Raw genomic sequence first — 14,802 nt, 5'->3', positions numbered from 1 at the left:
CCTCCAAGACAACCACGAGTTGACAGATGAAGCCCTGGATTGGCTTTCTGGACTACAGTTGCATTGTATTTTTTTTGCCATAAGAATAAATAAACAAAACAGAAACAGTTGCATTTTTGGGATTGCAATTTTGTTTTTTTTTAATGGGTACCCCTCAGGCTACTGAAGTCAGTTTTCCATAATTTCTTCTTTTCAAAACTGCTTTTTTTTTAAAAACTTCCTTAGCCCTATAAATCAATGTTCTCTCCATATTTTGCCCTTCATTCATTCTCTAAGATCTGGGCCTTGTTTTCAAATACTTTCACTTGTTCTTCCCATTAACATCTGTAAATTAGTCTATAACAGGGGTGGCCACAACGTGGCTCATGTCCACGCAGCTCTCCACGCTCTACCAGGAAAAATTAAACAAGAGAAGACTACAAAAAAAATAAAATAAAAATGAGGAAGAGAACAACAGGGTTAATAAAAATTACTGCAATAAAAAAGTTTAATTCGAAACACATTAAATGAAGTTCACTTTGAACAATTAGAATAATTTTAAAGTCGAAACAATAATTTTAGTTATTTATTTACTAATAGAGGCCTTCCTTGTATCCATTTTCTTAGTAAGCTCCTTAAAATTAGGTTTGTAATTAGTCAAAGCATTAGTCAAAAAATCGCTTACAAGCTCGTTCAAATGTTTATCATTTAACACAGATCTATATTTAGATTTAATAAATTGTAACTAACGTGTTGTGGTGGATAGGCATAGCTTCTGCATCCCCACCACCACCTCGCCATGCGCACACTCACTTACTCCCATACCATCACATCAGTCAAAGGTTGCAGCTCTTCTGAGTCTTACCGGAATTATTTTGGCTCCAAAAGGATGTGTAGTAGGCCACCCCTGGTCTATAACATATGAGCCTGTATACACATTCTCTCTATATAGATATACAAAGAGAGAGGGAGAGACAATACAATGTTTTTTAAACAAAATTAACAAAATTTTAAACAAAAATAATATTAGCCAAAACATAAGAAAAAAATCACTTGCCAGCAACATCATTAAATTCCTCTTGCCTTAAAGCATTCAAAAGTGCCATGATTGTTGCCTCTTTCCCTTTTAAAGCTTGCCATTGCTCCATTAAGTTTAATACACACTGCTCTAGGTCCCACATAAATATGTTTGCTTGCACTTGAATTTGTACACGCTGTACTGTCATTCCCAATCTATGAGCTAGAGTATGCCAGCGCCTCACCAACTGGGTATTATGACGAAGTATATCTATCATTTCACTTGTTACTTCTGAATGGAGAGAGAAAATTAAACTAAAATTTATCTGATAAGTCAAAGCAAAATGCATTATTTCAACATTACTGAAATTATAAAATTTCATTATAAAATAATTATAAAAATCAATGATTGGTATAAATAAAACAAAATTTCAGCAGTTCAAGTTCTTTTTTTTTTTATATATATAATAATAAGCTGCTATAACAAATTCACTATAAGATTATTAAAATTAGATCCAGATAAAGCCTCACAACAGCAAATGCTTTTCTAAAAGAAAAAGCACTAGAACAAACCTTATCAATAAGTGACCTGTAACAAAACTCCAGCTTCATTAACTGCCTACACTGAAGTCCACAACAAATTTGCAAAGTATTAACAGCGCTAAGTGCAATTTTGAAAGGGATGAATGTAGAAAGCCTGCTGCCTCTTCCAGTCATGCCTTCTGTCCCTCACAAATGCTATTAGGCACAACTTCTATCTATGCCCACCCAGTTGGTAGTATTGCAGCATCACCTAAAAATACAGCTGACCACCTGGGATCATTCTTCCTGCATAAATAACCAAGGCAACCACCACCTTTATCTGTAATATTATATCACATTATCCTTCCAGAAAGATATCAGCTCTTGAGCGTCATTGGTATACTCAAGGGATGTACTCCTGAACTAACATGCAATCTTTATCATCTTTACAATGTATTATATTCAACTGGTATCAACCCCATAGCATAGAAGCAAGTCCATATACAGCTAATTCCAGAAAGAAAGTGGTGTCTATCTGATGACGACAGGCCTACTTTTCTCACACCTACAGTAATGGAGAGGATCATCAACAGTCCTATTCTTTTAACATCTGGAGAACTGTCAACTAATTCACTGACCACTAATATAGATTACACCAATCAAGATCCACAGTAGATACCTTACCTACATCACCCACCTCTGGACATATGCCATGGAAAGGTTTGGAAACCTGTGCTGTTACACTTGATGTTTCCAAGGCATTTGTAGGATTTGGCATCAATAAATTCTCAGCAATTACTAATCGCCTACTGTTGACTATAAGCCTTACCGATAATATAAACAGCCGATTAACATATACTTTGTATATTATTATTAAAATGTTATTAAGAAAATCATAAGAAAGACAAAATACATTTACAGTACTGCACTGTATTTATCGATACTGTAACTTTACATCGTCTGTTTACAAGATGAATCGTCTGTCATCATTTCCTACATCAACATTGTCTCACGACACAAAACATTGCAGATGTTATACATATTACTAACACTAGACATCAAAAATGACAAGATAATGTGAAAAAAGAAATTCATATTAATATAAATAAACCAGTTTATTTACAGGCTTATATCTGTAAATAAATATGAATTCCTTAATAAATATCATAATCAAATTCCTGCCATGTCCCCTCAAGGGTTGTATAGGATATGATAATACAACATGAAAAATTTACATCATTAGTAACTTCCTATCTACAATTTTCATCCAATCAGCCAGTTACCTGTCAAGACTCCAACATTATCAGATCTTATATTTCTATCGTCTAAGGCACTTTTTACCGTATCAATCCACCTATAAATTGGTATTACTCTAGGTCTTTTTCCTGCCAACCTGGCAGAGTACAAATCTTTCCTCGCCCATTCTGTTTAAGTAACCATACCACCGAGATTAGCTCTACTAACACGTTCCTGGATGCTCACAATGTCAAGTTCTTAACTAATATCCTCGTTTTTAATATGATATTGCCATTGATGCCATCTGTTCACGCCCCTAATCTTTTTCAGGACTCTCATATCTGCAGTCTCTAGTCTTTGGTCAAGTATTTTACTTCTGACCCAGTTCTCAGATCCATAAGTTAAAATTGGCTTGAACACTGTCTTATATACAGCTAATTTAGTGTTGTGACTAATTTCTCTCTTATTCCATATAAATTTATTCAGTTGACTTCCTACCATACCAGCTTTGTTGATTCTATTGTCTATTTCCATATTTAATTTACCATCTTAACTAAAAATCATACCTAAGTAGCTGAAATGTTTCACTTGTTCTATAGGTTCTCCATTCACAATGCAGTTGATATTTTCGGTGCTTCTGCCTATTTTCATTGCCTTTGTCTTGTTATTGCTGATCTTCATAACATATCTATTACAACAGCTATTCAGTTTAGTCAGGAATCTTGCAGACTTCCAGCAGATTTATTTAGAAGTATAACATTGTCCGCATAAAGTAAAGAGCTGATGTTAACATCTCAGATTTTGATATCAGGTTTAATACCACTTTCCTTCATAATGTGATCCATATAGATAATGAATAACAGCGGGGATAACGTACATCCTATTATGACACCAGATTTAGCATTAAACCATCTTCCTGTACTTCCTTCAATTCTAACTGCTGACTTACAACTCAAATAAAGACTAAGTATTGCTTGATATAATGCCCCATTGAAACCACATACCTGGAGCGTATTGAATAGCTTCTCTCTCTCTTGGCACCTTGTTATATGCCTTTTCCAGATCTACAAAACTTAAATACAGATCTTTGTTATATTCCCATGATTTCTCAACTATTTGTCATAAAGTGAAAATCTTATACTGACAGCCTCTATTTGGCCTGAATCCAGCTTGTTCTTCACCAAGCTTTTCTTCCACAATCCTTCTCAACCGTTTCTCAAGTATACTTGCATAAATCTTACCAGGAACACTCAATAGAGAAATATCTCTATAATTCTCACATTCAGTTTTATTTCCCTTTTTATATATGGGTACTATGAGAGCTGTACTCCAATTATCTGGAATTCGTCCTTCTATCCAGGCCTTCTGAACTATGCAGTGCCACTGTAAGACTTTTATACTCCCATACTTGAGCATTTCTGATCGAATATCTCCTGCTGCCTTTCCACATTTCAGGCCTTTAATGGCTTTTTCTACTTCAAGTATGGATATGTATTCCTGACTGCATGCCTGTTGAGTGTTTTTTACCACTGTGCTATCACTACTTGTTTCATTTAGCAACGTTTTGAAGTAATTACTCCATACATCAAGGATATCTTTTTTTCTCCCATTTTCATGTCACCTTTATCATCTCTAATATTCCTTTTACAGCACTCTTTCCTCCATTTCTGAGCTTCTTCAATAATCTTCAGAATATCTTGCCACCTTCTTGATATTTATTTTCTATGTTCTTACCAAAGTCTTCCCATGACTTTTGTTTAGCTAGTTTTACACAGTGTTTAGCTTTCTTACATTTGTCTCTGTATTCCCTAAGAGCAAAAGCTGACTTATTTGCCAGAAACTTTTTATATGGTTTCTTCTTTTCCTTCACTACCTCTTTAATTTCCTGTGTCCACCATGGAATTCTGAATTTTCTATCCTTGCAGACAACCTCACCATATGCCTCTGTGGCCGAATCAATCAGTTTTCTCTTTAGGGCTTGTCAATGAATCTCCAAGGTTTGGTTTCTGTTCTCAGACTCTTTCATTTTTTTTTTAATGATGTTTGTGTATTTTAGTCTATAGTTCATATCTGATATCAACTTTTATTTGCTTTAAAACTTTCATACATGTTCTTTTTCACTATGAAATTCAATTTTATCTTGCTCAAGACTAGTGATCACTTACAATTTCAAATCCTCTGTACACTCTGGTGTCCTGCACCAGGGAGAAAACATCACTATCAACAATAACATAGTCAATGAGACTTTTCCAGATATAAGATATAAATATGATTCGTGCACTGTCTGAAGCAGCAGCAATATGATTGCTTAATGGTAGCCTAGTGTAATCAATGTGATTGCTTCTATAATGATTCATTCATTAGCGGATAGCCTAGCTATACACTAATGAAGAATCATTATATTTTTATGCTAATTAATTAAACATTTGACTAATTAATGACAGTTCATTTTATGCAGTTATGATTTAATACTGCATATTTACGTTTGTTTACATTTCTCTCAACTGCAAATGGCGCCATGTACAGTCTGTGAGTGGTTGTGTGTGCGTAAGTTTTGATCAATTTTAACTTTTAATCTGTACGAAATGATAAAATAAACTAGTATCTACAAATATTTCATGCATTCATGACATACCTAACTTTTTCTTAATTTTTTTTATATTTCTAAGCTACACAGTTCTCTGTGAATTTTCTCAAATTGTTGCAAATCTTCAAAAAAATATTTTGAAGACGTGCAACAATTTGAAAAAAAAAAACAATCTTCATATAAGTCGACTCATACAATTAAATACAGATCTTTGTTATTTTCCCACAATTTCTCAACTATTTGTCATAAAGTGAAAAACTTGAACCAATGTTGTTCAAGGGTGTGTGTGTGTGTGTGTGTGTGTGTCTGAGCGCGGGCCAAGTGGTTAGCGTATCCACTTTCCAGCCAAAAGGCTGCGGGTTCGAATCCCGCCATGGGCATGGATGTTTGTGATTGTCTGTGAAAATACTAGTGTGGTCATGGTGATAGATGGCATAGATGAAGGTAGTTGCATTTGGTGGAGACGGAAAGTTGTAGAGCAGGTGCCCTCCCTCGATGAGTCGTTGGACTCCTTGGAGGTGTTACGTAATAATAATAATATATTTGTACTTTTAATTTATTTTTTACATAGTCTGGAAACCCTGCTGTAGAGACCAAACATAGAATTTTTTTTTCCAAGCCACTTTAGGTCTTCAGTAAGTAGGGCTGTAGTCTCACATTGGGCAATGAAATTAATCTCTCTTCTAAAGACAATAACACACATCCATGCTCATGGCAGGATTCAAGCCTGAAGCCTACAGAATTTTTTTTTTTTATTTTCATGCAAAAAAAAAAAAAAAATCTTAATTCTTCTCTCCTTACCTTTGATAATGCTCAACAAAGTCAAAATCAAATCTCTGTTCTTGGAATGACCTCACTCCTGGCATAATCGCATTACTTCTATAGCATCCTTAGCTTCCAAAAAACTTGTCATTCTTTTTCACTCAGGACTTTATTTTTCATCTATCTACTTACTTACTCTGTACAAATCACAAATCCCCTTTAAAAATTCTTGATGCTGCTTAGAAGATATATAACGATAACTGACACACTTCTTTCATTCACTCTTCTTCAGTAGGTCAGTTTCTGCATTGCATCTCATTTCCATAGGTGCTGTTCAGCAGAGCTAGCATCCATTATTTCTCCCATTTCTGCTAAACGTATAACAACATGAGTATCAGTTGCCCAATATCCTTTTACAGTTGAACTGCTGATTCATTAAACCTGCTACTCCCATTCATCTTTTATTCTATCCACCTAACTTCTGTGAAACAGCCCTCCATATAAAGTATTTCCCAAAGGACAACAACTTACAGCTTTTCAAAAGGAATATCTGCAGATTCCTTTGCTCATAAGCTTAGCCTACACCTAGTATTTATTTGCTATAGGCAATGCAGCTGTCATATGGGGAGTGATATCAAAAATTCCCACTACAACTTCATTATTTCTTTATTCTACATGAGTATACTATTACTGTATGTTTCCAGTTACATTAATGCTATTTTATTTTATTTATTTTTGCTTTTTGTCATCATGAAGATTAAGTATTTAATATTCTGTTTGTAATATTTATATTACAGCTTAGGTGGAAAAAAAAAAGTGTTGAATATAATCCAAATCATTCATTCAGTAGTAAATGTAAAACAGAAACACGGAACCAAAAAAAAAGTGGATATCAATAATAATAATAATAAAAATTATAGCTAGTGGATGACAAAGATTACTTTTACCTTAAAAAAATAACGAAGTTTGAATAAAATAAAATAAAAATATTGGTTCATCAAACTTTTAATATTAGTTCATAAAATTTTAAATTTAAATATGGTTATGAGTTTATAACAAGTGAATAGTGAAATAAAACAGCATATACTTACAATATTCTGCTGGAACAGGGTTGGGCAAGCCAAATTAGTGAGAATACAGTTTCTTTGGTCCACTAAAAGACCATATTCTCAAAGAATGTAATTTTTTTAGTAAAGAGAAAAATTTGAAATGTGAATGCACATTTCTAATGAGGGGGGGGGGGAGAATATATATTTATATATGTGTGTGTTTTCCCCCTCAAAGGAGTTCAGAACATATCATTAACTGATTTTTCAGGAAATTACAATGTATACTAAACATTAATTATAACTCATCATCATCAAATTCCTGACATGTATCCTCAAGCAGTGTGCAGGATATTACGACAGTACTACATGAAGAACTTACATCATTACTATCTCCCTATCAACAATTTTCCTCCAAATCAATCTGTTATCTGTCAAGACTCCAACATCATCAAATCTTATATTTCTGTCTTCTAAGGCACTTTTTACTGTATCAATACACCTACATATCTTGGTCTTCTCTGGGTCTTTTCCTGACAACCTGGCAGAGAACACTTGTTTTGTTAATCTTTCCTCTCCCATTCTGTTTTAAGTGACCATGCCACCTGAGATTAGCTCTTCTAACACATTCCAGAATACTAACAAAGTTAAGTACTTAAATAATATCCTTGTTTTTAATATGATATTGCCATTGATGCAATTTGTTCACGCCCCTAATCTTTCTCAGGACACTCTTATCTGTAGTCTCTAGTCTTTGGTCAAGTGTTTTATTTCTAACCCAGTTATCAGATCCATAAGTTAAAATTGGTTTGAACACTGTCTCATATATAGCTACTTTAGTGTTTTGACTAATTTCTCTCTTATTCCATATAAATCTATTCAGCTTCTTCCTACCACACCACCTCTGTTGATTCTATTGTCTATTTCCATATTTAATTTACCATCTTCAATAAAAATTGTGCCTAAGTAGATGAAATGTTTTTGCAGTTTGATATTTTCAATGTTTCTGCCTATTTTCACTGTCTTTGTCTTGTTATTGCTGCTTTTCATACCAAACTTATTACAACAATTATTCAATTTAGTCAAGGTATCTTGCAGACTCGTACTGGATTTATTTAAAAGTATAAAATTGTCCGCATAAAGTAGAGCTGAGATTAACATCTCCAATTTTGATATCAGTTTAATACTACTTTCCTACATAATGTGATCTATATAGATAATGAATAACAGAGGAGATAATGTACATCCTTGTTTGACACCAGATTTAATATCAAGCCATCTCCCTGTACTTCCTTCAATTCTAACTGCTGACTTACAACTCAAATAAAGACTAAGTATTGCTCGATATAATTCAATACACTACAGTTGTATTGAATAGCTTCTCTCTCGGCACCTTGTTATATGCCTTTTCCAGATCTACAAAACTTAAATACAGATCTTTGTTATATTCCCATGATTTCTCAACTATCTGTCATAAAGTGAAAATCTTATACTGACAGCCTCTATTTGGCCTGAATCCAGCTTGTTCTTCACCAAGCTTCCCTTCCATAATCTTTCTCGACCATTTCTCAAGTATGCTTGCAAAAATCTTGCTGGGAACACTTTGTCAAATACCTCTGTAATTCTCGCATTAAGTTTTATTTCCCTTTTCGTATATAGGTACTATGAAAACTGTACTACAATCATCTGGAATTTATCCCTATGTCCAGGCCTTCTGAACTATGCAGTGAAGCCACTAAAACTTCTGTACCTTCATACTTGAGCATTTCTGGTAGATTATCATCTACTCCTGCTGTCTTTCCACATTTCAGGCTTTTAATGGCTTTTTCTACTTCAGGTATCGATATGTATTCCTGAATGCATGCCTGGTCAGTATTTTTTACCACTGTGCTGTCATCAATGCTTGTTATATTTAGCAATTTTTCAAAGTAATTACTCCATACATCAAGGATATCTTTTTCTCCAGTTTTCATGTCACCTTTATCATCTGTAATTCCTTTTACAGCACCTTTCCTCATTTCTGAGCTTTTTATATTTTGAATATTTTGCCAACATCCTGATATTTATTTTCTATGTTATAACCAAAGTCCTCCCATAACTTTTGTTTAGCTAGTTTTACACAGTGTTTAGCTTTCTTACATTTGTCTCTGTATTCTCTAAGAGTAGAAGCTGACTTATTCACTAGGAACATTCAATATGCTTTTTTCTTTCACTTCACTGCCACTGTAACTTCCTATGTCCACCATGGAGTTCTGATTTTTCTATCCTTGCAGACAACCTCACCACATGCCTCTGTGACCAAATCAATCAGTGTTTTCTTCAGGGCTTGCCAATGAATCTCCAAGGTTTGGTTCCTGTTCTCAAACTTTTTCATTTTTTCTTCAATAATGTTTGTGTATTTTAGTCTACAGTTCACATCTGAGAGCTGCTGAACTTTTATTCGCTTTAGAACTTTCTTACATGTTCTTCTTTTCAATATGAAATTCAATTTTATCCTGCTCAAGACTAATTATATATTGGGTTTTATACTTTATCGAAGTGTAAGCAAACAAAGTTTGCACCGAAAGTACTTTCAGAACTGGGGCAACTTGTGGTAAAGGTGATATAAGTTCTCATCACTTGCCTTAGTTTCTCCCATAATGCAAAGCACATCTCCTTGCGGACTACTACCGAGACCTGTTTCAACCTTTATTGAGGTCTCATCTGTGGGAGCCAGACCCAGAAGTGATGAGACCTCAATAAAGATCAAAATCGGTCTTGGTGGTGGCCCTCCCTTAATCACCTCTGGGTCTGGCTCCCACTGATGAGACCTCAATAAAGGTCGAAACAAGTGTGGGTAGTGGCCCTTCCTTAATGCATAGCATTATACATGTCTGCAAAGAGATGTGCTTTGCATTATAGGAAATACTAAGGCAAGTGATGAGAATTTATACCATCTTTACCACGAGTTACCCAAGTCCTGAAAGTACTCTCGGCACAAACTTTGTTTGCTAGCACTTGGATAAAGGATAAAACCTAATATATAATTAGTAGCATAGCCAATTGAAAAAACTTCCATAAACTGCTCAAGACTAGATGGTGATCACATTCAATTTCAAATCCTCTGTACACACTGGTGTCCTGCACCTGGGAGAAAACAACAATAACATAGTCAATGAGACTTTTCTTATTCCTTGCCTCTTCTCTCCATGTGAATTTATGCACATTTTTATGTTGGAAAATTGTGTCAGTAATAACCAGTTCCTGCCCTGAACCAACAGGTATTTGCCATTATTATTAGCGTTGCTCTTTTCTCCAAATTTTCCCAAAATAGTTTTGTATGTCTGACAATCATTTCCTAATCTGATATTTAGATCCCCAACAAGGACCAACTTTTCTTTTTTTTTTCATTGTGTCAGTTGCTTTCTCTAAAGCTTCAAAAAATTCCTCCACTTCTACCTTGTAGAACCTTCTGTGGGACCATAGGCACAAATAAGTGTCACTGTCCAGTTAGCCATTCTGATATTTGCCCACATCACTCTACTTGATATTGCCTGCCATTCAAGAAGATTAGCCTCCTATAGCTATTCCTTTTCCCTAATTGTTATTGCCTGAATACAACGTTTCGTATTTAATGCTTAGAAAGATCTCACCATTTTTTGTCCTTCTTGTTTCAGTCATCCCTATTATGCCGATCTGGTACTTATCCAATTCCTCAGCCAGCTCCATTTCTTTGCCATTCAAGCTTCTTATGTTGATAGTACTGACCTTGATCTCTGTTGATGTTGAGTTGGGGTGTGTTTCAGGATTTGTTCCAGTAGCTGACTTTTTGCTGTTCACCCTGGTTCCCTGCCGAAAAACAAGAGGGGGGGGGCCTTGTTTAACCTGGCAATGCCCCAGCTGGAATGAAATTCTGTCATATCGTACCATCATTTTATTTGTGGTTTAAGTCAATAAGTATACAATTCGGTTGGTTAAATCCCAAATTGCCAGCCCATCCTCGTTCATTAATTATACAGGTAGATACCTAACAGGGTGTACCATGAGGTGAGGATTGCACATTAGGTCAGAAGCTCCTCTGGTTGGTTCTCTGCATTCCTTTAAAGGCTATGTGGAGGTCTTCTCTCAGTTTTACCGCTTTGACCCTTAAGCAATCATAGCTTTAATGAATGATTCTCTGATGTTTCATCAATGCAAGTTACATTGCTATCATCAGGGATCACACATCAATCACATGTGCACACAGGCACTAACACTAGATAAATGAGACTGAAGAAGGGCAACCAAAACACCATGCTTTGGACACCCACCACGGGATATACTAGAAGAAGGCCACTCTACTCCACTGCAGCAAATATAAATATGAGAGGCTACTCTTTGAATCTACCTGTCCTGAGAAATTTTCGAAACCTTAACACATTTGGATAAAACAAACTGCCCCAAATTTGGGAAGCACTCTTTCTCAGAACTTCAGACCAATGGCCAAGACTAACAATTTAGCCCACTAGGAGATGCCAGTTAGGACTCTGGGCAAGACTTTTGTTTGCCCTTCTTCAGCCTCATTTTACCCAGTGTTAGTGCTTGCGTGCATGTATCATTGCTCTGTGGTGGTATTGTAACATTGCAGAAATATCACAATTATTAAAGTTATTTGTGAACTTAAATTGTACATATTTGGTCTGATGTATTAAAATAAATAACTTTTATTATTAAAAGACCAGAAGATAAATGATTTGGCTCTTTGTATATTTTATCATTTATCTTCTGGTCTTTTAATAATAAAAGTTATTTATATTAAAGTTATTATAATTATTAATTATAGGTATTATAATTTTATTAATCATTAATATTTAGAATACATTATAATTTCCTATTGAATTTCACACTAAAAAGAAGAGTGTGTAAGAAAGTTTAAAACAAATCAAGGTTGAGCAGCTTTCAGAGATGAACTATGTGAAATACACAAATATCGTTAAAGAAAAACTGAAAGAGTTTGAAAACAAGAACCAAACCTACTTGGAGATTCAGTATATAATCCTGAAGAAAACAATGACTGATTCGACCAGAGAGGCATATGAGGTTGTCAGTAAGGATAGAAAAATCAAAACTCCATGGTGGACTCAGGAAGTTAAATAGACAAAAAAGGAAAAGAAGAAAGCATATAAAAAGTTCCTGGCAAGTAAGTTAACTTGTTCTCTTAGAAAATACAAAGAAAAATGTAAGAAAGCAAATCACTGTGTAAAACTAACTAAATAAATTTTTACAATTAATCCATAAACTAACTGTAAAAAAAATGACATTTTTTTACAACTAAAAAAGATGGAAAGAATAATAATAAAGAGCAAAATGTAAACTGAACAAAAGTATCAGAAGCTAGGAGGGGGGGAAAAACGATATACTTTGACATAGTATTGAAAAGATTTGTAATAATTGGGATTTTGTTTGAGCAGACTAATTCTACATTTCAAATGAGGCTTTGCAGGTCAGTAAAAATGCAACAAAGATGATCTTGAATATGTACAAGATCATCTTATTAATAGTACAGTGGCACCTTCATGGAGTCCAGGATTTATTGTGGGAAGTCCACTCTATACATATTTTCAGCTATTTACATATTAATCAGTTTAATTAGTATAAATCAATATAATTAATACTAATTATATAGATTTTATTTTCAAATGAAAATTTTATTGTACTAAAAAAACAGAATAATATTACATTCAATATCAAGATCTTAAAATAGAAAATATTTTACAATCGTTGCGCCTTTGAACTACTGCAATATAGTTCTGGTATCTGAAGCTTATTTCTTTATTTTTTTTTTCTCTTTTTGTTGTTTCAGGAAATGACAATGTAGAAAATTTAATACCTAATTATTTAATTAGTTGTTAAATTTCGAGAAGTAATTAAATCTTCTACAAGTAAATATATCCACCAACATTGCCTCCCTTCTCCTCCCAACAGTATGGCATCATAAAAACACTGGTCAACAGAGTAAAATTAATCTGCTCTAAACAACAGTGCACCCACTTCAGAACTCAACCACATACACAATACCTTTTTAGCCAACGGAAGCAACCCCCCCCCCCATCAAATAAAAAAATAAAATAAAATAACCCATATCCACACTCCTTTCTCCCGCCTCCGCACACAGACTACAATAAATCCATCAACATCCCATATATCTCTGAACCACACAAGAAATTATCATCTCTTATCCACTCTCCTAAAACTGGTCTCCTAAGACCAGCTACAACCTCTGGAATATACCAGGTGCCCTGTAGTTGTAAACCTTCATACTTTGGCAAAACAAGCAGAAGAGCCAACATCAGGATCTTGGTGCACCAGGACATCTGATTCCACTATGGTCACTAAGGTTTAGCAGATCATGCCTTGGATACCTATCACAAAAAAAATCACCTTATTTCACCAAAACAAGTATAAGTATGGGAAACTTTTCCTGGAATCTGCTTCTCATCTGGGAAACTCACCCACAGGCAATCAGCCCTATGGCTAAGAACATACAATCAAACCCAACAGGCAGTGCTATTTAGGAATATAGTCTTCTTTTCTTAGTCTCACGTACTGATGGAGTGCACATATCTGTTAGCAAGTTCAAATTTGAAAGAGTTTTCATGGAATCAGCCTCAGCACTAAGAAACATGCCAAACCTCAACAAATTTGGTTGCATGAGACTGCCCCAAATTTGGAAGAGGTCAGGAGAACTTCAGCCCAATGGCCAAGAATACCTACACAGCCCACTAGGGGGCACCATCAGGACTTTTAGGAGAAACAATAGCTTCCTCGCTTCGTCCTCATTTACTATGTGTGGTGCCTGTGTCTTTATTTTAAGTTCCTTTGAAGATGGCAACATGTTGTTTCCGAAATATTGGAAATATATATATTAAAGTCTAATTTAATTTATATTCTAGTGTATGTTGTGAATTCCTTAAGTTAATTAATAATCATGTATAAGCCTTTCTACGAGAATCAAGGGCTTATTACTAGGTCTTGTTACTGACTTCTTGCTAACTAAACCAGCCAAAGTATCCAATGAGAATTATACAAATGATGTCCAAGAGATATCAAGTGTTGACGATCCATCCACTCATAAATAAAGAACATCTACGAAATGTTCATTTTGAAGACAGTGATGAAAATTAAATATGCACTTTATTGTATTTTGCCTAAAACATTTGTGTTATATGCAATGAAGTTTACGTACAATTTGTAATTTTATTACTATTACGTGACACCTCCAGGGAGTCCAAAGACTTATCGAGGGAGAGCGTGCCAACAGCATCGAACAATTGATCTCTGTCCAACTACTAACCACGCTCAAACTTGCTTAAGCCATTAGTAGCAGAGGCTCTACCAATCGACCAACCTTTTATAAGTTTATACTATGTATTTGTTTCATAGTTTATATGTTTTCTAAGCTTACATGAATTACCTGAATTAAATATATGTTTTCTAAGCTTACACTTCTATGGAACCTAACATCCACATTATACGAGGGTTATCTGTAATTATTATTATTAAATCTTCTATATCATCATTTCCAGAAACAATAAAATGAGCAATATAGTGTGACTGGAGCACTTCTAATACAAGGATGAAATTAAGCACAAATCATGTTCAAGTGAAATAACTGCAATCATCAAATTTGTTTAT

The 14,802-nt window shown here is 34.6% G+C and overlaps 1 protein-coding gene across 2 annotated transcripts in view; it reads right to left on the bottom strand.

Annotated features, from left to right (window-relative positions):
* Positions 1-709: 709 nt before the first annotated feature.
* The window catches only part of LOC150108964 (death domain-containing protein CRADD-like), a 37,154-nt gene continuing 23,061 nt past the window's right edge, over positions 710-14,802 (bottom strand). For both annotated transcript variants that reach the window (XM_090404632.1, XM_090404639.1), the window contains exon 3: positions 710-1,288. In XM_090404632.1, the coding sequence (XP_090260758.1) occupies positions 1,029-1,288 (260 nt within the window). In that variant the 3' untranslated portion in view covers positions 710-1,028. The remainder of the gene's footprint in view (positions 1,289-14,802) is intronic.

This window comes from Typopeltis vanoorti, chromosome 2 (assembly GCF_054136105.1).
Source record: "Typopeltis vanoorti isolate ZY-2024b chromosome 2, IOZ_Tvanoo_1.0, whole genome shotgun sequence".
Lineage (NCBI taxonomy): Eukaryota > Metazoa > Arthropoda > Arachnida > Uropygi > Thelyphonidae > Typopeltis > Typopeltis vanoorti.
Note: the sequence above shows the minus strand (reverse complement) of the source record. Positions and strands in the feature narration are given on the sequence as shown.